The sequence below is a fragment of the Syngnathoides biaculeatus genome, chromosome 14 (assembly GCF_019802595.1).
Source record: "Syngnathoides biaculeatus isolate LvHL_M chromosome 14, ASM1980259v1, whole genome shotgun sequence".
In the NCBI taxonomy this organism is placed as follows: Eukaryota; Metazoa; Chordata; class Actinopteri; order Syngnathiformes; family Syngnathidae; genus Syngnathoides; species Syngnathoides biaculeatus.
This window is the reverse complement of record NC_084653.1, coordinates 27,438,270-27,462,201: the sequence shown is the minus strand read 5'-3', so window position 1 is coordinate 27,462,201 and position 23,932 is coordinate 27,438,270. Positions and strand designations below refer to the sequence as shown.

The 23,932-nt window shown below is 46.1% G+C and overlaps 2 protein-coding genes and 1 long non-coding RNA gene across 8 annotated transcripts in view; 2 read left to right on the top strand and 1 right to left on the bottom strand.

Moving 5' to 3' along the window:
* Positions 1-1,261, top strand: part of LOC133512222 (uncharacterized) — a 38,930-nt gene extending 37,669 nt beyond the window's left edge. The window contains exon 4 of the long non-coding RNA XR_009798130.1: positions 362-1,261. This is a non-coding gene — a long non-coding RNA (uncharacterized LOC133512222). The remainder of the gene's footprint in view (positions 1-361) is intronic.
* Positions 301-23,932, bottom strand: part of clybl (citrate lyase beta like) — a 70,697-nt gene continuing 47,065 nt past the window's right edge. For 2 of the 6 annotated variants that reach the window (XM_061841642.1, XM_061841637.1), the window contains exons 7-8: positions 19,835-19,959; positions 13,850-14,220 (exon numbers count right to left, since the gene is read on the bottom strand). In XM_061841642.1, the coding sequence (XP_061697626.1) occupies positions 14,104-14,220; positions 19,835-19,959 (242 nt within the window). In that variant the 3' untranslated portion in view covers positions 13,850-14,103. Of the gene's footprint in view, positions 425-13,849; positions 14,221-14,263; positions 17,503-19,834; positions 19,960-23,932 lie in introns of those variants that run through there. The other 4 variants (XM_061841639.1, XM_061841640.1, XM_061841641.1 and 1 more) reach the window with 4 other exon arrangements.
* On the top strand, positions 1,602-5,022 carry zic5 (zic family member 5 (odd-paired homolog, Drosophila)). Its single transcript, XM_061842424.1, has 2 exons — positions 1,602-3,581; positions 4,146-5,022. The coding sequence occupies exons 1-2, from the start codon at positions 2,480-2,482 to the stop codon at positions 4,619-4,621; spliced, it is 1,578 nt and encodes a 525-aa protein (XP_061698408.1). The 5' UTR covers positions 1,602-2,479; the 3' UTR covers positions 4,622-5,022.

Genomic DNA, 23,932 nt, shown 5'->3' with positions numbered 1-23,932 from the left:
GTCAGAAACAGGGGTGGGCAAAATGCGGCCCATGGGCTGGAAATACGACCCGCGCGAGTGTCGGATCGGGCCTGCCGTGCAATTCGAAAAGGAAATTCAACATGCAAAAGTCAAACAAACAGCTGCAAAACGTGATTTTGTATCCATCCAGCGTGCATTTTAGGAAGCCCAAAAGTTGGAACAGGCAAAATAATAAAAGCCTTTTGAGCGAGTTTCCAGGGTTACGGTGAAATATTGAAAAATGGATTAGGAGTTGGCAAATTTGCAACAGCTCACGTCATGTGACCGAAGTTGGCTTTTTCGTACCTTCTGTGTCTGACGATCGCTGTAAAATGAAGAATAATCTGGAAATTTGTTACAGGGGCAGCAAACGGAGGAGCTGATCCGGGTTCGAAGTCCGGTCCGTCGAGTTGCCTTGGAAGAACTTGAACGGTGGGATGGAAGAAAAAAAAAAAAGGAGCAAAAATCTCAACAGAGGTGTCGGGAACCAATTGAAGGTGAAAGTTTGGAGTGTCGCCTTCCAGAAGCTTTGAAAACGACGCGCCAGACTTTCCGAAAGCCCCCGCGAGGGTCTTCTAATACTTGGTGACAAGATCAATATGTTGCGACGGCGGGCCGGCCCGGCGTGACCCGCTGCTTTCATGGCTGTTTGAACTTTGACCCTCTTAAGACCACATATGCTGCCCTCCGGACACCTCGCTGGAAAATGAGCCTGTTTGTCACAAAAACGCTTTGGTTGTGTTTGTTTTTTGCCCGCCGCAGACCCCCCTCACCCCCCCCCCCCCACACACACACACCCATTGCTGCCCCTTACGAGGCTTGATGATTATACATCATTCAGAAATATTTTTATCTGCGCAAATCCAACCCCAATATTGTTTTTCTTATGCCTCAGAGCCCCTTGGTCATTTTTTGGAATCTCTCTCTCTCTCTCTCTCTCTTTTAACTAGATGACGACATATTCCTACCACGTTTTAGGATGAAAATTTGAATTTGTTGCCAATCTGTGCACGTTTTTGTGGCTCCTGAATTAAAATATTTACAAATAATACAAGTGGGCTAAAACGACTGTATTTACATGGCTGCAATTAAAAGTAAATTGAAAGCAGAAATTGCTCATATTAACTAAATGTGAGTTTTATACTTATAATGAGTCTTTTGGAGGCAAAAAAAAAAATGGATTGTACACCAAATGTGTTTCATGCCTGGTTTGATATGTACAGTATATAAAATAATCTACGAATATGCGATGTGTATGCGTATATACATACACGTTATGGACACAAATATTACACTTTTGCTCATCTGTAAATATAATCCGCAGTTCTACGGGATGTGAAATTTGTTTTTTTTTTTTGACTGCAAAACTTGATTTTGGAGCGGGTTTGCGTGCAACAAGTCCCCCCGCGCAGCAAACGTGACAGAGACGCCGATGAAGACATTTGAGTGACAGATTCCCGTCCGGCCGTCAAGAGGGGGCAAATCAAAGCGTGCGCGCGCACGTGCGCGTGTAACCCTCCATCCTGATTGTAAATCATAGTGGGCGGCGCGCGCGAACACGCACGCGCACACAGCTGAAATCATTTTGCTGGTGCACGACGCTCAAGTGTCGTTTTCGTCATTTGGCTCATTGGACGCTGCAACGTTTTTGCCAATAAAGATTGGCGTTATGTTGTGAATCTTTTGGGGAATATTTCAATGGGAAGAGTGGAACAAAAATATAAATATAAATGCATGCATTTATGAATGTTTCTTTTTTTTTTTTTTTTTTTTTTTTAAGTATCTGCTTGAAAATTTACATTTCTGCGCTGACGAAGTACCGCAAGTGTAGTGGTTACATGCTCCTGGCTTTCGTGCAGACGACGCGGGTTCGATTCCCCCAACAAAAGCGCAGATATTTGGAGAGAAAAGAAAATAATAATAATGATCTGGCGGGGGGGGATTGCGTCAGGAAGGGCGTCAAAAGTGCCGGACGGGACAAGTGCAAAGTCGCGCACAGTCGTGAAGAGGAAGGACGGGGAAAGATTTCGCCCACCAGTGCAATATTGTGCGTGAAGTGTGTGTGGACACGCTGAGAAACGAGAGACAATCAATCGTCGCGGCCGATCGATCAGCTGTTGATCCGACAAACGAAAAGCCGGCAGCGGCGGCGGCGGCAACGAACTTGGCCAACTTTTGGGAGCGCGGAGGAAGATGAGGGGAGGGCTCGGGTCGGGCGGCCCCCCGCCGGGCCCCTCGGCTGAACGGCAGCCAATGGCCTCGTCCGCCGAGCTGCCACTCAGCCAAATCCGTCCAATACCCGCGGCGGCCTTTCTCAAGCGCGCGCCCCCACTGCGCGCTCCAACTGTTGTGCGTTCTGCCCATCGCCGGAGGACAGAGCGAAGGGAAAAGCCGAGTTAGACGCCGGACAAAAGAACTTTGGAGCCCCTCGTGAGCATAGTTCCATGCGCGAGGCGGAGGGCGCGCGCATGGAGTAGTCATGGAAGCGCCTTTGAGCAAGAGGAACCCCGCGTTCAGATTAGCGGATTTGGCAGCCACTCAAGTCGTCCTTCAGCAGAACATGACGGGCTTCCCGGGGCTGGGGGGGCATCACCCTCTCTCCCACCCCGGGGAGCTGGCCAACGACCCCGGCGTGGCGCTCACTCCATTCGGACCGGAGCACATGGCGCAGAGCGGTGCGCTCAAACTGAGTCCCTCGCAGCACATCCCGAGCCAGCACGAGGCGCAGACCGCGGCGGCTGCGGCGGCGGCGGCTGCGGCTGCGGCTGCGGCTGCGGCGGCGGGCGCAGCCTCCTTCGCTCCGGGGCAGGGCGCCGCGGCTTTCCCCGTGGCGCACCAAACCCACCCGGGCTACTCGAGCACTAGGGACCTGATCCTCCGCAGAGAACTGTCAGCCTCCGCCATGCACGCGCTCGGCGATCAGTCCGCCGGCTCCCCCCACGCCCACCAGCATCACCACCACCACCACCAGCAGCAGCAGCAGCAGCAGCAGCCCCACCCGCACCACGGCGTCTTCATCTCCCCAACAGGTGCGTACGGCCACGCGGACGGCGGAGCCCACCCGCTCTTCTCGGGGCTCCGCGAGCAAGCGTCCCCGGGCTCGCACCCGCACCATCAGCACCACGCCCTCAACGGCCAGATGCGCTTGGGACTCCCGGGGGACCTCTACGGCAGGTCGGAGCACTACGGAGCCTCCGCGCTGCACGGCTACGGCGGCGCCCACGGCCCCGCGGGGGCCTTCCTGCGCTACATGCGACAGCCCATCAAGCAGGAGCTCATCTGCAAGTGGCTGGAACCGGAGCTGCGGAGTCCCAAGAAGCCCTGCTCCAAGACCTACGGCACCATGCACGAGCTGGTCAACCACGTGACGGTGGAGCACGTCGGCGGGCCCGAGCAGAGCTCCCACGTCTGCTTCTGGGAGGAGTGCCCGCGCCAGGGCAAGGCCTTCAAGGCCAAGTACAAACTCATCAACCACATCCGCGTGCACACGGGCGAGAAGCCCTTCCCGTGCCCCTTCCCCGGCTGCGGGAAGGTCTTCGCCCGCTCCGAGAACCTCAAGATCCACAAGCGCACGCACACAGGTCAGTAGAGCCGCAGGACGGGCAATTGGTGTGCGTAATTACGCGCGGAAGGAAGGTCGGGTTGCGGTTGGAGTTCACAAAAGTGAGGGGGGGGGGTGTCGACGTGCAAACCGGAAGCGAGGGCGACATTTAAAGGTTTGTTTTCGGTTTTCGAGATTTGGCCAACACAAAGTCGAATTGGACGCATCTCAAGTATCGTCAAGTTAAACGCGTGCACACGCGCGCATTAAAAGTTAAAGCTAAAAAAAAAAAAAACACACAAAAAAGTTAACAAAAAAACAAACTCGAGCAATGCCATACCGTTGACTTTGAGCTGCGCATGCGCAAGATGCGGTTCGCGGTGCACGTCTCCAAGTGTGCGCCACCGCACTGCACTTTAAACATGGTGCGTGCGTGCGCCCCCCCCCTCCTCCCGTTCCTCCTTCGCCCCTCCCTCCTCTCCCCACGCATGAGGCCTCGGGGGTTTTGTTTCACGTGTTCACACTGTAAAACATGCCTTGCATGTGGGGGCGCACTCATGCGCTCAAGATGTTTTTTTTTTTTTTTAATGTTCTTGTCCTGAAGGTGAGAAGCCCTTCAAGTGCGAGTTTGAAGGCTGCGACCGGAAGTTCGCCAACAGCAGCGACCGGAAGAAGCACTCGCACGTGCACACGTCCGACAAGCCCTACTACTGCAAGGTGCGCGGCTGCGACAAGTCCTACACGCACCCGAGCTCCCTGCGCAAGCACATGAAGGTGCATTGCAAGAGCCCCCCGCCCCCGCCGCCCCACCACCACCACCGCCACAACGCCACCACCTACGCCCCCGGAAACCCGCTCGGGGAGAGCCTCACCCCGCCGCCGCCGCCGCCGAGGAACCGCTGCGGCGGCCTCTCCCCGCAGGTGAGCAACCTGAACGAGTGGTACGTGTGCCAAGGCAGCGGCGGGGGCGTCCACCAGCACCCGCAGCAGCCCCTGCACTCCCCCTCAAGTGAGGCGCCCACCTCAGAGTCCGAAGACGACCGCTCGTTTGGAGACGAACACCCCAGGACGGTGTTATGATTGACGCCCCCGCCGCACTGAGGGGGTGGGGGGGAGGATAAGAACAACGACAACAACAAAAAAACAAAACATCTTCAATAAAAGTGGAGGCAGCTGCGTCAGCATCCACACGTCGGCCTTTGAAAGTCCAAGATTCGGATTCCATCACTCTGGAGTGCAGGGTTGGGCCAACATTGAACAGTTTAAAAAAAAAAAAAAAAAAAAAGGTCCTGAGGGGTGCAACCCAATTCCTGGAAACAAAAAGGATCAAACAAATGTTTATTATTGGCTTGATTTTTAGAATATCCACGGCAAAAAAAAAAAATCTTGCTGCTCCAAAACAGCCCCCTGGCCTTAGGTTTCTCACCCCTCACTTATTGTGTAAAGGACTATAAAACAAAACAAAACGAAAAAAAAACCAATTATGAGCTATCTCCTACTTTCAAAAATAATGAGATACAGATTTTGCTAACAAGGGATTTCGTCTCAAGGGTTGTCATTGTGTTTTTGGACGGATTGTTTTTGTAATATTTAAGAGGTATTTAAGTCTATATTTTATTCAACAACAACAAGAAAAAAATGTCCCTGTGGACTCTTAAAAACAAAAAAGTGACAGGCCTGTTTGGATTTGAGCATTTGTGAGTGTCCTGTTTTTGAATGTTGTAGAAAAACATTTGGGCTTTTTTTTTTTGTACATTCTAATTTATTTGCTGGTTTTAATGTTGTACTGAAATTACAGAAGCACCAAAGAAGTAATAATAATAATAATAATAATAATAATACCAGTTTTCGTGGTAGTTCCCTGCTGATATTTTTGTAACTTTTGTTATATATTTTTAAAAATGATTTGCAGATTTTTTTTTATTAAAACAAATTTTTGTCCTGTAAAAATATTGACTTGAATAGGATGTTGTAATGTGAAACGTTCCATTTTAAAAAAAGAAAGGATATTTCTCGCATGCCTTTTTTATTTTTGAAATATTAGTGATGTGTCTCTTTCGTTGAGGTGCACGGTGCCATTTGTACATGATGAATATTTAAAAAAAATGGGGAAAAGATGACTGTGCAGCTGTTGGTGTTCAAATATCATTTTCTGATATAAAAGCAAAACAACAGAAACAAGATGAATAAATTCCAGTCCGGAAGGTAACAAGTGCACGCGTCATTTTATTACGTTGATTACATTCTTAATTTCGATCCGAATTATTTTAGTGTGTGAGTTATGATATTCAGAGATTGTCACCTGAAATTACAAATTGCTGAAGCGGAGGGGTGCAAAAAAAAAACCCCACACAAACAAACAAAAAAAATCGGATCGAAGCTCTGACACAATATTTTGGATTGAAAGTGGAGAAGGCCCAACGTGGCCCGCGATGGAGGAGCGGCCTGTGCAAGCGGCTTCAAGGACCCCCCCCCCCAAAAAAAAAAAAAAAAAAAGTAACGTTAACGTTGCGTTCGTCACCTCAAAGACTTTGAGCAAAAGTAGCTTCCGAAACCTGCAACAACGAACCCGGGGGGCGGGGTGGGGGTGTACGGCTGCTCCGCAAGATGCGCAACAAATATTAGAGAGTCCACCCAAAAATCTGCAACGTTACAAAAAAAAAAAAATAATAATAAACAAACAGCGCGAGACAGAAAAAAACGTTTGGGAGTCACGATTGTTTTAATCACGGGGAGAAAAAAATGAGGGGAAAACGTTTGATATTAATGAATAAATAAATTGCTGGAGTGCAGCTCATTTTTGACTATACTTCTAATTCATTCACTCAAATAGTACAAAAAGCATAACTAGTCTGTCTTGTGTGTCTGTGTGCATATATATATATATATATATATATATATATATATACACACACACACACACATAAAATATTCTGGCATTATAGTCCATTTTGAAAGGTGGTTCCCTGCTATATTTTCGATCATCACCACAACGCTCGCCTAAAGGAAGTCGAACCCCCAAATAAAAAAAGTCTTCCGATGGATTATGGATACATAATTCATCATCATAATTATAAATGGAGCTATAAAAACTGTAAATATAATCGTAGTCATGTGCCGCCATCATATACATACTCCCCCATCCCTTCTGATAGACGGCTCAAAGACAAAAAGAAAAATGATCGCATTTTGCATCCCAATTACAGAAAAAAAATCGGACAAAAATACATTTCAAAATGACCCGCTGGCGCCTTTCTTGTGGATTTGAATGTTACGCCAAAGAAAAATTGCAACTCCATGCTGTCAAAAAAAAAAAAAAATGCTTGCCGTTTATCCATCTAAATGTTCATTAAAACAAAATATATATGATGATATCAATCACACGCATCTAAAAACCCGTTTGACATTGTTTGATATAATTGTTTCCTCTCTCTGATGTTGCCGCCCACCCAAATGGTGAGTGGGCACTTTGATCCCCCCCCCCCCCCCCCCCCCCCTTAAAAAATCGCCTTCTCGTCGTTCCGAATGAGCAAAATAAACATCAACAGCTGAAGGGAGTTCATAAAATGAAATGTAAAAATAGAAAATGAAGAAGAAGAAGACGGCGGTCGGTCGGTCACCCCGGAGTGGGCCAAGACTTTGAAGTGGACCAAGTTCTTCTCCCGGGAATACTTGCGGGGTTGTCCTAACGACGCCGCTGAATGGGCCGAGGCCCCCCTTTGTCGGCGATTTGTTCTCCTTTCGTGGGACGCCCGTGGAAAGGCACTTTTTTCTTTCTTTTTTTTTTTTACGCGGCCACCTGCAAATCAGTGAGCGGCCGACGCAGACAAGCAGACGCCGCGCACCAAGCGGAAGAGAAACGAGAAGCAAAACCGCAAAATAAAACCAAAAAAAAAAAAAAAAAAGGGGGGGGGAAGCGTGACAGTAGCCGAGCACAAAAAAAAAAAAAAAAATCATCAAACCACAAAATTTGAATCGTCAATTGGATCACGCCTTAAGAGAAATAAATCGAAATAGAAAAAGAAGTGGGGGTCCAAGGCACCTGCGCATTGTTGCCTCCGTTTTAATCTTGTTGGGTGGGGGCACAGGAAAAAAAACTAATTGATTGCCGCTTTTAGTTTTAATAATTTCACATAACCTATACCTTAAAATAAATACAACTAAAAGATATTATGCAAAAAATAGACCCCCCCCCCCTTTTTGCAGTGGGGGGTGGGTGCACCTCGCAAGGGGTGTGACTTCCTTTTTAGCAGGTTCGGAAAAAGAAGCCATGCACAAATCAAACTTTTGTCATTGTGAAGTCATGTGACGCACGACCTTTCAAATTTGATGTTCTCAAGGTGTGGATTGCAGGGGGGGGGTCGAGCGGGGGGGGGTCTTCCACTTTTTTTTAAGAGCTAATCGGGGAGATGCACAAACAAAACCTGATGAAGGCAGTCATCACTTTCAAAAATATCTTTTTAAGGAGGAGGTCTCTGAGTTATTGGCACCGGTCCAGGCTGCTCTACCTTTTCATTTTTTATTTGATTTCTTTTTCTTTTTTTTTTTTAAGAGGTTTAGAAGAAAAAACGGGGGCGTGCAAAAGAAAAAATGTCCCCCACTCAATTCACATTTTCCTGAGACTCTTTTTTTTAATTAAACATCAAAATTAGAGGATTTGTTTTAGGAGGCATCGTCCATTTTTTTTGGGGGGGGGGGTTGAGGAAGAAAAGGGGCTTCAACTTGAATGGCCCCCTCTTTTTTGGGGGCGGGGGGTGACCAAAACGAGGCAGCGACAGAGCATGTTCAACTTTTTTCATTTTCTTTGAAAATAAGTCAAAATGTTGTCATGTGCAGGAAGCTGAAATGAAGGGAAAAGTGTCACAGGACACATCTTGAAAATATTTTTTTCTTCTTGGGGGGTGGAGGACGTTGCAAGGGGGTGGTGGGTGGCCTCCAAATTTCCAAGGTGCTACAAAAAAAGGGCCATTCAGAAAAACACCAACAACAAAGTCAGTTTAGTGGAAGAGTCACATTGCGGGACTCTCAAAAAATGTTATTTCAGGAGAAAAAAATATATATACTTTTTTTGGGGGGGTGGGGGATGGGGGGGGGTATGCAGGCAACAGGGAATTGCACCTTGCCCAAGCCTTTTGGCATTTTCTTCACTAGAAATATATAGAAATCATATTTTCTTTAAAAAGATCATTATTTTTTTAAAAAAAGAAGAAGAAGCAATATTGTATCTGTGTACTCATGGCGACTTCCTGGCTGACAAGGGGAGGGGGGATGGGGGGGGGGCGCTTATGTTTTTGGGTGACAAAAAAATGGGGGCTAAACATTTTTCCACTTTTTTGAAAGAAAACATTTTCCTGGAAAGATGATGATTGTGACTTAATGACGCGGCAAAGGGGGGCGGGAGTGTGTGTGTGTGTGTGTGTGTGTGTGTTGGGGGGCGGAGGGGGGGGGCGACCCCCCTTTCAATCAAAGTCTATCTTGCTTTCAGTGGTCCGAGTGGGCACATTTCAGGTGCGAGTGGCGGTGTTGTGGTCTCTGAGTCGTCCCTTCAAGGCCGAGAGGAGTTGAGACATGTGAGACGCCCGGAGGAGGGCGGGGGGGGGGGGTCGGGGGGGGGGAGGGGGCGCCCACTGACCTGGACCCTTCCAGGCTTTTCCATTGGAACTTCATTAAATCAATTAGTCAGTGAGCACATCAGGATTTTGGATTCATTGTGCGTGCGTGGTTCGCTTCATCAACTGAGGAACTTTTGACTTTGCTCGAATGCGAAGCGAAAACGATTTCGCAGAAGCGAAAAGCGACTTCACACCCAAAATGAAAACGTTGCAGCATTCAAATGGTTAGCATTAAAAAGCACAACAAATTATGGTTAAAAAATAAATAAATAAATAGATCAACTTTGGTATCCTGACAGGAAAACCTTTCAGACCTGCTTTTGCCAAATGGAGCCAAGCTTGGACTTTTAAAAGAAAATTATCTTTAAACACAAATACGTGCAATGGGTTTGAATCCTTCCCGATATGAAGAACTTTTATGTTGGGTACCCTAAAGTGTGATAAGTGATTAGTCTCTTCATTTAGCCATCAAAAATGTCAAGAAATACAGTTTAGATCAAATCCGGTTATGCATCTTCCCCACATGGGATTAAATTGCATTTTGACAAAATCAGGGAGCGATTATATTATTTTGATAATCCGAACAATGAAGTGATCGTTCTTAGCGGCCAGTTTGCGACGGGCAGCGGCGAGAATCCGTCTTTCAAACCATAAAACGCGAAAATCGGTTGCGCTTGCTCCGGCGGTCGCCAACCGAGACAATGCATCATACGCGGCGGCCGGCTAGCATAACATCTGCGGGGGTAGAGGACTTGGTGCCGGTCCAACGGGCCCCATCCCGAGGACCGGGAGCCGCTCCAAGCCAGCGGGCGAGCGGGCGGGCGGGCGGACGGCAAGGTCGTCCGCGGGCCGGAGGAAAGCGCGGAGAGGCGTGAGCGAGCTCGGCCCGGCGGCCCGTCGCCGATCGAGCGCCGTCCCCTAAAAGCTTCTAAATGCGGGATGTCGGCTTCGGCGTACTCGCAAAGAAAGCCAACACGGACAGGTGGGGCGGCGGGGTGGGCAAGCGCACAAGGCAAGAGAACCAGATGGACTCTTTACGGGATGGACACTCTTGATTTGTGCCCAGGGATGAGAGCGGACAGTCCAAGGGGCAGATGAACCGCTCGAGTGAGAACGACATCCTGCCGCGGGCCTTTCAAACCCCAAAATAGGAACACGATTCGACGCCGCGTTGTCAAACTCAAGCTCGGGGGGGGGCCACATCGGGGCCCGCCACACCATCGGGTCTGGCCTTTCAAAAGACAAACAAAAACGGGGAAACGACAAACATCTCTGAAAATATTGTGCTCACTTCAAAAATGCTTTTGAGCTCGCAAACAAAAACGATTCATAAAATGTAACATCAAGCGGGACAGAAGATTTCGTGCCAAAAAAGCAGACTTTCTACCAGCGAGGGACGGGCCAGTTTTTGCACCCAGCCTTCCCGGAGGCGCCTCCCGTTCCCTTTGACTTCGCGATTCTGTTGGCGGTACAGATCGGTATCATCAGAGGGGAGGCCTCCAATGCATCTGGTCCGCCTGCGGGAAAAGGTCAACGTTTCCACATAACGGGAAGCTCGGAGGAAGCTGATGTCCGTGATCGTACGGAAGGGAAGCTCAGATTAAGCCCCCCCACAGCCTATTAACATCTCACTGGAAGTCCATCCGGGACCGGCACCAACCAATCGCCTTCAGCCTCGCCGTAGGACCGCTAATCTGTTGGGATAAACCCGGTGCGCCAGTTTAAAAAAAAAAAAAAAAAAAAAAATCAGTGTAGACACATCACATGACCCCCTCAACCACGTACAGGCGGGGACCCCCCTCCCCCCGGACCGGCGCCGATCCAGAAACAAACATCACAGGACGGCTCGGCTTCGACGACGACTGATAGCGGCGCGGTCGGACGGAAGAAAATGCGCCGTCTTGATGTTTGCAACCCGCCTGGGATAAGCCGGGAAGGAAGCACAAAATGGCCGAAACGGCCAATCGGAGCCAATCGATGGCTTCAAAGAGACCCAACGAGGCTTAGCACGGAAACGAGAGAATGTCGAGATGAGCGATGGCGTTCCCAAAGTAGCCTCCACCGTATACTCCATTTGCTAAAAAGCCACAATTAAACAAAGCTTCAAGTCAGTGGGACGCTCTTCAATGAGGCTTCCAAAGGCCCCCGCCAGGGTCCCGATCGCAAGACTAATGATGTCATTAGGACGGCTCGAGCAGGGGCCCACCACCTTTCGGCCTCCCGCAAACATATTCCCGAGTAAATGACGGTTTCCTTCGTCAAATCCGTCTTGACAACGAGCCGAATGGCACTCAAGGACCGATTTGGATCAGCACCAGGATCTGCACTTGCTCCTTGAATCTCTTTGACAGAGAATCGGAAAAAATGGCAAACGGGAGCTGCTGCTTGCGTGTCCAGACCACCACAGTAGCTTTTAAGGTCGCAGGGCGCCATCTCGGGCATTGAGCACTTTGGTCATGTGAGGCAATGCCGGTTCTGGAGTATAAAGAGGCCTTGAAACTTGAGTCCGCAGGCGTCCCTCAACCGAGACCAGCGTCCGACCACTCTTTTGACGCCTGAAGCCGGAAACGTTGCCCCGTTGACTCGATCGGCGCATTTTTGCTCAAATTGGTGACAAACAACCAGCCTTGAAAAGTCCTGCCAAAGGGGAGTCTGTCGTGACGGTTCGACTACGACCCGCGTCGGTGCTGTTCCGTAACAGAACTCAGAGAACAGTTTCTTCTTTCCAATGTTGAGCTGGTCTAAGACTCAAGAGTGACAGCAAGAAGTCTGAAGAGCGCCAACAATGCTTCCGTTCCGCCATCCAGGTCGCATCGGAACGGAAGGGCTAACGCTAGTAAAGCCAAAGGCTAACGAATGTTTTGGATTGGCCCTCGTTAGATTGCGCTTCAAGTTACAGACGCCGTCTCGTGCCCGCCCACAAAGTATTCAACACAAACGCCGCACAGTGTGACCGCGACCCGAAAGGGCGAGTGCCGCCGTCATTAACCCTTACTGCCACATTTACAGGAGACGCTCTGAACCCCAGTCGACCCCCCCCCCCCCCAATTCCCACTTCACTTTCTCATATAGGATTGATGTCAATTTCCCGTCCCTTTGCGACAGCTAAAAATCCACGGAAACTCCAAATGACTTCGGTCTGGATGCACTTCGATCGACGGCGGTGCGAACGCAGAAAACTTTCAGCGGTTGACTTCAAAGTCGTCGTCGCACAAACTGTCCAACACTAAATGTGCAGGTCAGCTTTGAGGAAACGCTTCAACTGTCATCAAGGTAGAAAGACAACTTGAACATTTTGGAGTGAGCGTACTTGTAAGAGTACTCGTGCTTTGGTTTGATGGTAAAATTGATTATTTTTGCTCCACTGAGTACCGTAATCTCTGACCTATGAACCGTGACTTTTTTCATGCGGCTAATTTGTGCATTTTTTCTAATGGTCGCGAGGGGTCACTTGAGCGGAAAAGGTAAGAGTGAGACCGGTGGAAAATATGCGCCGAGGAAGTGACTTTTACCGGTATGTTTTTTTAACCGCTGCGCTAGCATGTTGCTGCTCTGTTACTGCCGCGGCTCAGTGATTTTTACCAGTATTTTTTTAAACTGGCCCGGTTAGCGAACCGCTAGCGCCTTGGTGCTGTGTTACTGCCGTGTCTCAGTGGTTTTTACCAGTATTTTTTTAAACTGGCCCGGTTAGCGAATCGCTAGCGCGTTGGTGCTGTGTTACTGCCGTGTCTCAGTGGTTTTTACCAGTATTTTTTCTTAATCCGGCCCTGTTACCGCCGTGCTAGCGTGTTGCTTCTGTATTACTGCTGCATCTCATTGATTTAGGTATGTTTTTTTTTTTTTAAAACCGGACCTGTTAGTGCTGTGCTACCGTGTTGCTACTGTGTAGCTGCCCTGGCTGACTAGTTTTTGTTTTTTATTTTTTTAACAGACCTGTTCGTGCTACCGTGTTGTTGCTATGTTAAGCTAAGCTATTAAAACTTCGAATACTCTTTCTGCGTGCTGTCTTTCTTTGGAAATATCTGGTGTTTCAATGCGGTCACTTGCGGCTTATACACAGGTGCGGCTTATGTATGTACCAAATGGTATTTCCTTGACAAATGTACTCGGTGAGGCTTGTAACCAGGTGGGCTCTGTTGGCCGGAAATTACGTTAGTTAGCGTAATTTCCGGCCTATAAGCCACAACTTATTCAAAATTAAGGTATCTTTATTTGCATATTATTTCAATGTACTACTCACACAACATTTCAAAGATGACTTCCAAAAGCATCCTAACATTGTTTTTATATCCTTCATTTTCTTGAAAATAGAGGTACGCCCTTCACGTATTAAAATGAGCACGAATTCCTAAAAACATTATTGTGCAGCCTGTTGGATTAAAGCGGAAAGTCTCCACTCGAATCTTTTCCGTAAAGGTCCAGCATCAAGTCAAATAAATGTAAGAGCGACTGTCCAAACAGTTTGGACTCAAGAGCGCTTGACTCGTCCGTCAAAGCGCTTCCGAGGACGCTCAATGCAAAGTGATTATTTAGTCATCCTCATTCAGACGAACTAATAACTGTCAGCACCTTTGAATTCGAGTCCCCTTCGCCTCCTTTTTGCTTGAAGAGCCAAATTAACAAGGCTGCCTTGCACTGTGTTGGCAAAAAAAAAAAAAAAAAAAAAAAGTAGGGAGGGGAGGAAAGGGGGGGGGGGCGCCGGGGGCACGATCCAAACAAAGCTGGAGGGCCAATGAGGGCTTTTCTTTCACTGGTGGTTCGTGGCCGGGATTAAGAGAGCCGGTTCTTGACTCCTTTCCTTTCACGCTGGAGCACGAGAGTCCTTGTCGGCGAAGAAAGACGACAAGAATGCCCGAGCGGCGGGGTTATCGTCTCTTTAATTGGATTAACGGGGTGTCGTGTTCGAGTCCCGAGCGTGACCAACGCGTCCACATCCGCTCTGTCCTCCTCTCACACATCAAATAAAATTATATGCCCCCCACCCCGATTAAAAAAAAAAAAAAAAGTGTTAAAACAAGCATTGGGAAAAGAGGGCTCATCTGCGGCTCGTGGGACTTTTGGTTCAATCTGAAAAGAATAAACACCCAAAAGCCTCAGATTTGTTCCTAATTTTTCATAACTAAGTCCAATTACAACCCGAGGAAAACTATCAAAACTCGTTTATTTAAGGGATACAAACAGGCACGTGCACACATTTTGGGCGGCGGGTGCTCAAGGCCCCCAAATACACAAAACAGAACAACAAAAAGGCAAGCATCACCTAAATTATTCATACATTTAAGCAAGAAAAATTGCATATTTATATCTTTGTTATTTCTGTTAATATTAAATTACATTGATTTTTAATTTAATACATTGAAAAAATAGATTTTAATTAGCTGTTTAATTTAATAATTATCATTATTTATAAATTATTGTTGAGTGTTACCACAATGAATGGGCTTTTGGCCGACATACATAAATACGTCTCACTTTAAAATCTTTGAAATTTTACACCACGACTTAAAAGCATATTTCTATTCAGGCAGGCCGTGCACAGCCTGTTTCGGGGGCCTTCTGCAGGACCCCCCCATTCAGCAGGATCAGCAGGTGGGCTCTTTGCACACCTGCACTGTGAAATCGCCAAAGGAAAACGTCTTTTCGTTTCATCAGAATTTGACATAATCCATCGGTCCCTGGTCAAATTTGCGTATTATGTAAAGTTATACAGGAGGGTGGTGGTGGTGGGGGGGGGGGGGTGTCACAAAACCATGTCATAAAAAAATGCTGGCCTGCCTAAAATTTCCAACTTGAATGAATTTTACGTTAGCATGTTGTCATTAGTTTGGATACCTGTAAATCTGAAATTTATCTCAAATGCCAGCAGCATATTTCACCTCAATAGAATTTTGAAAAACATTTTTTTCCTCCCCATGCATTGTTAAATGACATTTAAGGCTCTGCACCAAGCAGAGCCCTGTTTTATGCTCAATTATATTTAAAATGTAAAACAAAAGCTTTGCTATCAACATAATTTGTGCAAGCCAAGCTCAGAAACGTTCAGTCGAGTCAACAGAAATTAATCATGGGAAAAGAAAATCCGCATTAAATTATGACTGTACAATTTTCCTGCAGCGGTGTACTCCCTCCCCACTGGAAAAATAATTAAGATAAATAATCTCACGAAAAAATATGCAAAACATTTCGGCGTTAATCTTCATTGATCGTCAGGTCAACGGCGTTCGGCTGCAATAAGCTGCTGATATGTTGTCATTACAAGTCTATTAAAACGTCAAATTAGAATATGAAATCATTATGTGAGAGCGTCCCGGGTGGGGGCAATAAAAGCAACGCACATTTGCCACATTAAGATTAATGGGCAAATATGGAAGAGGCGACATTTGAATTGTGTTCCGACGTGTTTTGCAGACATGCGGGCCCGCACTTGCACGCCCCCCCCCCCCCTTTTCTAATTGATTCTCGCCGCAATCGGGGACGGCCTCTAATCGTGTTAATTGTAATTTACGCCGGCCGGCTGCCGTCTCGCGGGGGAAGACGACGGCGAGATCGTCTCGCGGGCCAATCCGCACGCAACCGAGGAATCGTTTTTTTGCGGGGCAAAAATACATAAATTCAAAGAAAACGGCCGCACTGCTGTGGAAATCATTTAAATAAAATTGGACAATATCAAATCTTTCCTGACGTCGCTGCACGTGACGCCTGATTACGACCGGCAAGTTTAGCAAATTTCGGAAAGTTTTAACTCTGGCCCTTTTAAACCACCGGTGTCAAACTCCAGGCCTGGGGGCCAGATCTGGCCACCACATCAATTTATGTGGCCCACTTGACTTTATTTTTATTAAAAAACTGTACCAAAATTTTAATTTGTTTAAACCAAACTAAAAAAAAAAGTTGGGATTAGGGTTGCGGGTTAGCGTGTAATTATGTAGGATTCATTAAATCCTACAAAGCAAGAAGAAGCGAATTCCTGCCTCCCCCGGAGCAAAAGATTTTTATGGTTTTACAACAAAATTATACTGAAGATAGGTCCGATATGGTGTTCAGCTAAAACGTAGACAATCTGCAAAAAAAAAAAAAAAAAAAAAATTTAAACGACACTAAGTAGTTTGAACACTTTGGTATTAGCGTATCCTAAAATGATGAAAGAAATATTTATAATATTTTTTGTGTGTCTACAAACTTGTACTAGACGTCCAAGTTGTCAGTTGTAGCGTCGCGATTGACTTAATGAAAGGCGCGACCGGCGTCAGCGGCTTTGCGGCCGACCTCTGCGTCGCTCGCGAAAACAAACAAACACAAAAGCCGGTGAATAGACGGCGGCAAAAAGCGGAGCGGCGGCGGGAGGAATCGCGTGGCCCCGCGCCAGACAGACAGCTTACTGCCGGGGCCTTCGGCTCGGGCGCCGTCCAGCCCCCCGCCCGCCCTTTTCGGCTGGCGCGGACCCGGGCCCGTTCGTGGACACAATACATCATACAGTGGCAAGAAAGCGAGGGGAAGATGAGTGGGTAAGGCGGGGTGCGAAGCGAGCTTTTCATCGCCATGGACACCGGCGGCACCCCCCCCCCGTCCCCCCCCCGTCCCCCCAATTATCCTCAGGAGAAGACAAAAGCTGCTATCGCCTCTGCTGGGGCAATAGCGCTCCTGCGCCGCCGAGGTTAGCCTGATGGCGATTCCACGTCGCCGTATTGTAGCGCACGCAGGCGGCGCCGCCGGGGCCCAAAGTCCCGCGAGAGGCGCCCGCTCCCGAATAAAGTGGCTCCGCCTTCCACCGGAGATCAGGCGGCTTTTATTATATTTGTCCGCATTTAACCCCGCAGGCCGGCCGGCGAGGAGCCGCACGACTTTCGCCGAAGGGACCCGCACAAAGGCGCTAAACGGCGACTTCACGTGGTTCTGCATTCCTGATGAGGGCTTGGGGGGGGGGGGGGGGACGTGAGCTGAATGGATCTCCCGCAAATCAAAATAATGTTTGTTTACACTTTTTTTTTTTTTTTTCCCGCCCAGCAGCTCAAGAACATCGAGATGCTTTCAAGGTGTCCTCCAGCACGCGATGACTCAAATCGATGACGGCCCTCAACCAATAGACGGTGGCTCGTACATTTTTTTTTTTTTTTTTTCATTTTGCAAAAAGCCAAAAATTGGAACAAAACCGTCCTCCCGGCGTCCGGCGAAGTGCGGTTCCCACCCGGCAGCACTTCTACGTACTTCGTCCCCGGCGGCCTCATTCTCCCCGCGCCACGGCAGCCGACAGCGTCACGACGTTCTGCGCCTGCTTCAGCGAGGGCAGGTCGATCATGCTGCCCTGGAACGTGAACGCGCCCTGCCCAGGGTCCAAAACGAGAACGTTATCTACAAAATACACGACAAACCTCTCGACACTTCCTTCCATTCCATTTGACTAAATTTATTTGTAAGTACCACGGCGCCAGGAGAATTTACTTCGTAAAATCTAAAAACAAAACAAAAAAGAAAAAAAAAATTGTGCTTTGAAAGTATGGCATAACCTCCCATTTTTTTGGTCTCAAAGCACGTCAGCCATATTTGAGGAAGGTGATACAGCACTTTTTTTTTTTTTTTTTTGGGGGGGTGGGGGCGTTACTACTCACTAAATGCTCATTGGTTCGTTTTTGTATTTTAATAACTTTGTCATACTTTTCAGTGGCGTGTCAAGCTTTGGGTAGCCTGTTCGTTAGCAGAAGTCATAATTCTCAAAATTTCGTTTTTTACATGCACAGAGTAATTTGGGAAATTTCCGTCGGCCAGCGTGCTTGCGAATTTTGGGTGTGAATTTGTACTAAAGTTGTGCGTGAAGTGCGCATCTGGAACAGCAGATTTGTGCACGATTTCTAACAGAGGAAAGTTGCAAGTGGTAGACATCTTACAATTTGGGGGATGGTTGAAAATTTACACTCAGCACTATAAAAAAAAGATTGCAATAACTTTTCGGGGTAGTCGTGACAGCAAATGAACTTATGCTTAACTTTTCTCTCAGCTCGCGTCGGTTTATTTGGGACTGCGTGCAAGAATGAAGTAAGATTCCTTCAGAAACAAACATTTTGAGGCTTGCTTAAAAGCATATTTTGGACCTCACTTTTCTACGAATTGACATGAGAACACAGCCCCCCCCCCCCCCACCCCAAAAAAAAAAAAACGACGCAAAAAGCCGCCATGGTGGGAAAAGCCGGTTGGGTCGCGGGCACGTCTGCGCTTTACATCAGCAGATAGCCCGCCGAGCCCGACACGTCCGATCCAACCATGCACTAAATTAGATACGATAATAATGTGCGCTTAATTGGCCCGAGGAGCCCCCGGCCCCCGCCGGCCCCCCGCCCCCTTTCGACAGCATCTGAGAGTCACCCAAGGGTGGACGGGATGCAAGATGAAGCGCTCCAACAAGCGCCAACTCGTTTCGTCACTAACGCGCGTCGTCGTAATAGTTGACATCACAGCTGCTTCTGGAAATGTCCACAGTTACAATTTACGTTCCATTTGGATGCTGTTAATTATATATATATCTCATTTTTTTCCATAGGAGTTCCTTCTTGTCAAACCGACATTCGTGATTGGCTCCCTCTGGTCATGTGCCCTTCCGTAGTCTCAAACATGACCTCTTTTTCCAAATATGACTTCAAAGCGCCACCTTGTGGTGCCCTTTATTAAGGTTGTCTGAGATTTCAAAAAGGTTCGACTCAAAGTTTCCTTTTAGAAAACGTAAAAGAATGTTGACTTTTGAACCGTTTCATCTTTGTCATTTTGGACTTTTTTTTGCAAGGGAAAAAAAAAATTCACTCATCTTGTCATAGGAAATAATTTTGTCGAAAACGGTGCAAATTTGTCGTTAAGTCAACGCAGTATGATGTTGGTACCCCTCATGGTGTACTCAAAATGCTACACTTTTCCCCAAATAGTAATTTGTGTCAATTTTGTCGAGGAAGCAGCCAACAAAATGGGATGCAGAAGTAATTACCGTAATTTCCGGCCTACGAGCCGCAACTTTTTTCACAGGCTTTCAACTGATGCAGCTAACTTGTGTATTTTTTTTCCCCAACGGCCACAAAGGGGCACTCGAGCGGAAAAGGTAAAAGTGAGAGCGGTGGAATATATGTGCCGAGGAAGTGACTTTTACCGGCCCTGCTGCTGCTGTGTTACTGGCGTGTCCCGGTGATATTTACCGGTAAGTTTTATTTTAACCGCGTTAAACTCTTTCTGTGCACCGTCTTTCTTTGTAAATATCTCGTGTTTGAATGTGGACACTTGCGCTTTGACACAGCTGCGGCATCTTTATGTACCAAATGGTATTTCCTTTCCAAATGTACTCGGTGAGGCTCGTAACCAGGTGAGCTCTGTGGGCCGGGAATTACGGTAGTTGTCTTAGAAATTGAAATACTTACACAATAATTACATTTTCAACTTGGTAACTTGTAATTGGAACCGAGCACATTTCCAAAGTCAACTTGTGAATGCTTTATTTGTGTGTTTGGCGGCATTTTATGGCTTCGGCGAGAGCATTTAAATTGCTGCTTTGTTTCAGCAATTTAACTTCCACAAAACAAACAAACAAGCAAACAAATAGATAAATAAATAAATAAGAGGAGCACCGTGGTACTTTTTGGCTAAAGTACACAAACACGCTCTAGTTGTGGAGATTCCTAAATCCATATTCGCATGTTATTAGTTTTACCTTTCCTTCTTTCTGGTGTCGCTCAAACGCAGCGATGAGCTCTTTAGCCCAGCGGACCCTCTGCTGAGTGGGAGAGAATTCTTCTTGCACGGCGACGACTTGGCCGGGGTGGATGATCTGCTTACCTAAACGCGCGGAAGTCAGGCAAAAAATTAGCTCCCGCGTGCTGACAAAATTTCATGTACTTGAAATATTTTCAAACATGAATTTGCATGTAAAAAAAAAAAAAAAGTATGAAGATAATTCCAAAACAAAATGGAGGTTTAAAAATGTTTTGCTACAATTAAACATGACATTTTCAAATGTTTTTAAAATTTATTTTCTCATCTAAAAAAAGAGGAAAAAAAAGTCTTCACTTTTACATTTAAAGCAAACTGGGTGAGGAAAAAAAAAGAGGGGAAAAATGTGGGAATTTAATTTCTGTATGAAAAGAAAGAAAAAAAAAACAGCCCAAAAAATATTCTTCACTTACTTTCACATTTAAAGCAAATGCGCTAGGAAATATGGGGAAAAAAAAAAAAAAAATCTAGGTGGAAGGAAAAAGACGTGGAGGCTTTGTCCCACGAACACACACACACACACACACAAAGAGAATAATTTGGCCGGAAGGGGAAAAGTTAATTGTGCATGTTTAAATGATTTGTGGAGTGTGAGGAGGACCAGCAGCAGCAGCAGCAGCAGCAGCAGCACAGGACCCCGCAGGACGACGTGCATCATTAAGGCGAGCGCCCCTGCGCCCCAAACATCGCTTGCGTTTAAAAAGTGACTGGCAGCAGAAAACAGTGACGTCGGGAGTCGCAGCGCTGTTAACGAAGCTTTGTCGTCACGGGAATTCGGAGCGCGTTTCTGCAGAAATGTCGCGTGCGGGCGGCCGTGGGACTCGTTTGCCTCTCACACGACAGGCTTTGCTGTCGTTTTGAAATCATTTATTCATCTTTGAATACATTCAAACGGAGGCAGAGCAGAGAGAAGAAGAAGAAGAAGAAGAAGAAAGGAAAGTAAAGCAAGACGGGAGCAGAAATTGGACAACAACCATTCCGAATTCCTCACACTGAGATTGCACACCTGCAAAATATTCAAAGATCGGTCCCCGGAGCTCGATCAATCAATGCTCAGCTTTGACGTTATTGACTATTGAATTCCGACACTTTAATACAAAGATCCAATTCAGACTTTTGAATCGAGCCTGTGCAAATGTTTTTGTTTTAACATCACGTCCCGGTACAACTTTATTGTATCCTTCCCTTTTTCTCCTGAAACGACAAAATTTGCCTTCAAAGATTGAAATCATTTCTTGTGAAACATAATGAAAATCCTTCAAAACGTGATTTCCGTCCATTTTCTGTACCACTCATCCTCAGTAAAACTTCACCAACAACTTACTTAAAATACACCAGCCGCCCCCATCATAATACTTCAATTAGATTCTTGTGCAACTTTTTTCCAATGATGATATGTTTTTATTCTCATACAATTGACGCTTTCATGACACCCTCATGAGATCGTGACCTTATTCTGATAAAACGACCACTTGTCATATCGAAACAACGTTTTTTTTTTTTACCTTGTCAAATTCTGACTTCTCGCGATTTTACGACTTTATTCTCACAAGATGCGTTTCTTTTGTCACTTTTTTTTAAATGAAAGTACAACTGTTTACTTGCTTGTCAAAGTCAAATTCATGTACTGCACTGACTTTTGACTCTGGAAATGACTCATAATACCGTAACTTGATTCACATAAAACTTCACATTTTAGTCCAACTTTTTTCCAATGATGATATGTTTTTATTCTCATACAGATGACGCTTTCATGACACCCTCATGAGATGGTGACCTTGTTCTGATAAAACTACCACTCGTCATATTTAAACAACTTTATTCTGGTGAATTTTTTATTTTTTTTTACCTTGTCAAATTCTGACTTCTCGTGATTTTACGACTTTATTCTCAAAAGATGCGTTTCTCTTTTTAAATGAAAATATAACAAAGTCAAATTCATGTACTGCACTGACTTTTGACTCTGGAAATGACTCATAATACCGTAACTTGATTCACATAAAACTTCACATTTTAGTCCAACTTTTTTCCAATGATGATATGTTTTTATTCTCATACAGATAACGCTTTCATGACACCCTCATGAGATGGTGACCTTGTTCTGATAAAACTACCACTCGTCATATCGAAACAACGTTTTTTTTTTTTACCTTTTCAAATTCTGACTTCTCGTGATTTTACGACTTTATTCTCAAAAGATGCGTTTCTCTTTTTAAATGAAAATATAACAAAGTCAAATTCATGTACTGCGCTGACTTTTGATTGTGGAAATGACTCATAATACCATAACTTGATTCACATAAAACTTGACATTTTAGTCCAACTAGTTTGGTCAAACGACAAGTCCAACTTTCTCCACGCGGGCTCTTTGAACTGCGCTCATCTTTCACGACTCGACTACACCAAGATGAAAGTCGCCGTGCCATTTAATTCTTTTCATACGATCAAAAATGACAAAGCCAGCACAACCCTCGCTAAAAGTCGCTCACATCCCGGATAAACATGGCAAACGCCGCAGACGTAATCCCGCGCACGTTGCAGATCGGACTCGTTTCCGTACGTTTTAGCCGTTAGGAAACGGCGAATCCTTCCAAAAAAGGAAGCAAACCAAACCCCCCCCCAAAACAAAAGGGGGGGGGGGGGGACTCCTTCCATTCGAGCTGCTCACCCCAGTTAACCCCCACGCACACACACACACACACACACACACACACACACTGCGGTTACGGGCTGTTGAACGTCTCCTGACATCATTAATTAGGCTGCGAGCCGTCGACGTTTCATTTTAAAAACGCTCATTTCACGTTTGCATGAATGTGAGGACAAGTGCGGAAAAGCTGCTGTGTGTGTGTGTGTGACGTACTAACCACACACACACACACACTTGTTGGCAAGCTGAGAAGCCGCTCACTACGAAGGCGTATTAAGGTCACGCTGAAAAGGAAGAATTCAAAACAAAAACAAACGCCTGATCAATGATAATTAAAAAAAAAAAAAACAAAATATCTAAATTTGAAGGCAGAGTTGTAAAATTAACATCTTTTTTTCCCCCCTCCCGTTTAATTCAAACTACAACTTGTTTTGTATCGTACTCAAACTTTTTTTTTTTTTGGCAAACGACAGCAACGTAAAGCCGAGGCCTACCTCGTTTTCCCACATTTCGAGGTCGCGATCGCCGAATACGTCGTCACGCAGCACAACAAGGTGCGAAAAGTTATCACAGCGCTTGCTGGCTTTCTCATTATTATTTCAAATTTATGGCAAAGTAGTGTAAACATTTGGCTGGCGACCAGTTGAGGGCGTACCCCGCTTCCTGCCCGTTGACAGATGGGATGGGCTCCGGCACTCCCTGCGACCCTCGTGAGGATAAGCGGCAAAGGAAAATGGATGGATGGATAGTGTAAATATTTATAATACTTATGACTGCCATGTAGAAATTGTGGTTATGTCGCCGCCAAAGGAACGAAACAGTCAAAAAGTTTTATTTTCATAAAATAAAGGAAATGTCACGATATCAGGCGAATTATTGTAAATATTCCGAATTTATCATTTGAAAATGCCATCTTTATTGTGGGGGGGGAGCATACTTCACCTTTTGATTCAAATTATTCTCACTCTCTCATTATTTTCATAAAATGACAACTTTAATCTCGTAAATGAATTCTTAAGGGACTGCAATTGACTGTAAAATTCCTTTTCTCTCTCTACAAAAACTTGTAGTTCTTGTAAAATGTAAATTTGACAATTTGATTTGCTCTAGCAAATAAACAATCTTAATTTTGCTGGAATATGAGAGACATTTTGTCCTGCAAAACTGACTATGCATTTTTGGAACATTCCGACTGTCTGAAGATGCGACTGAATTCGAACCGTCTTTGGCGTTGCAAACCCCCGGTCTTCCTGTTTTTACAGTTTGTGGCGGCAACACCTGTGAGAACGCTGACTCAGGCTTGCAGGAGGAATTATGTGCGAGAAATATGTAACTGCTAACCATTGGAGTGTCAAATTTGCGTTTTGAGAATGTGCGTGTCGCCTGTTT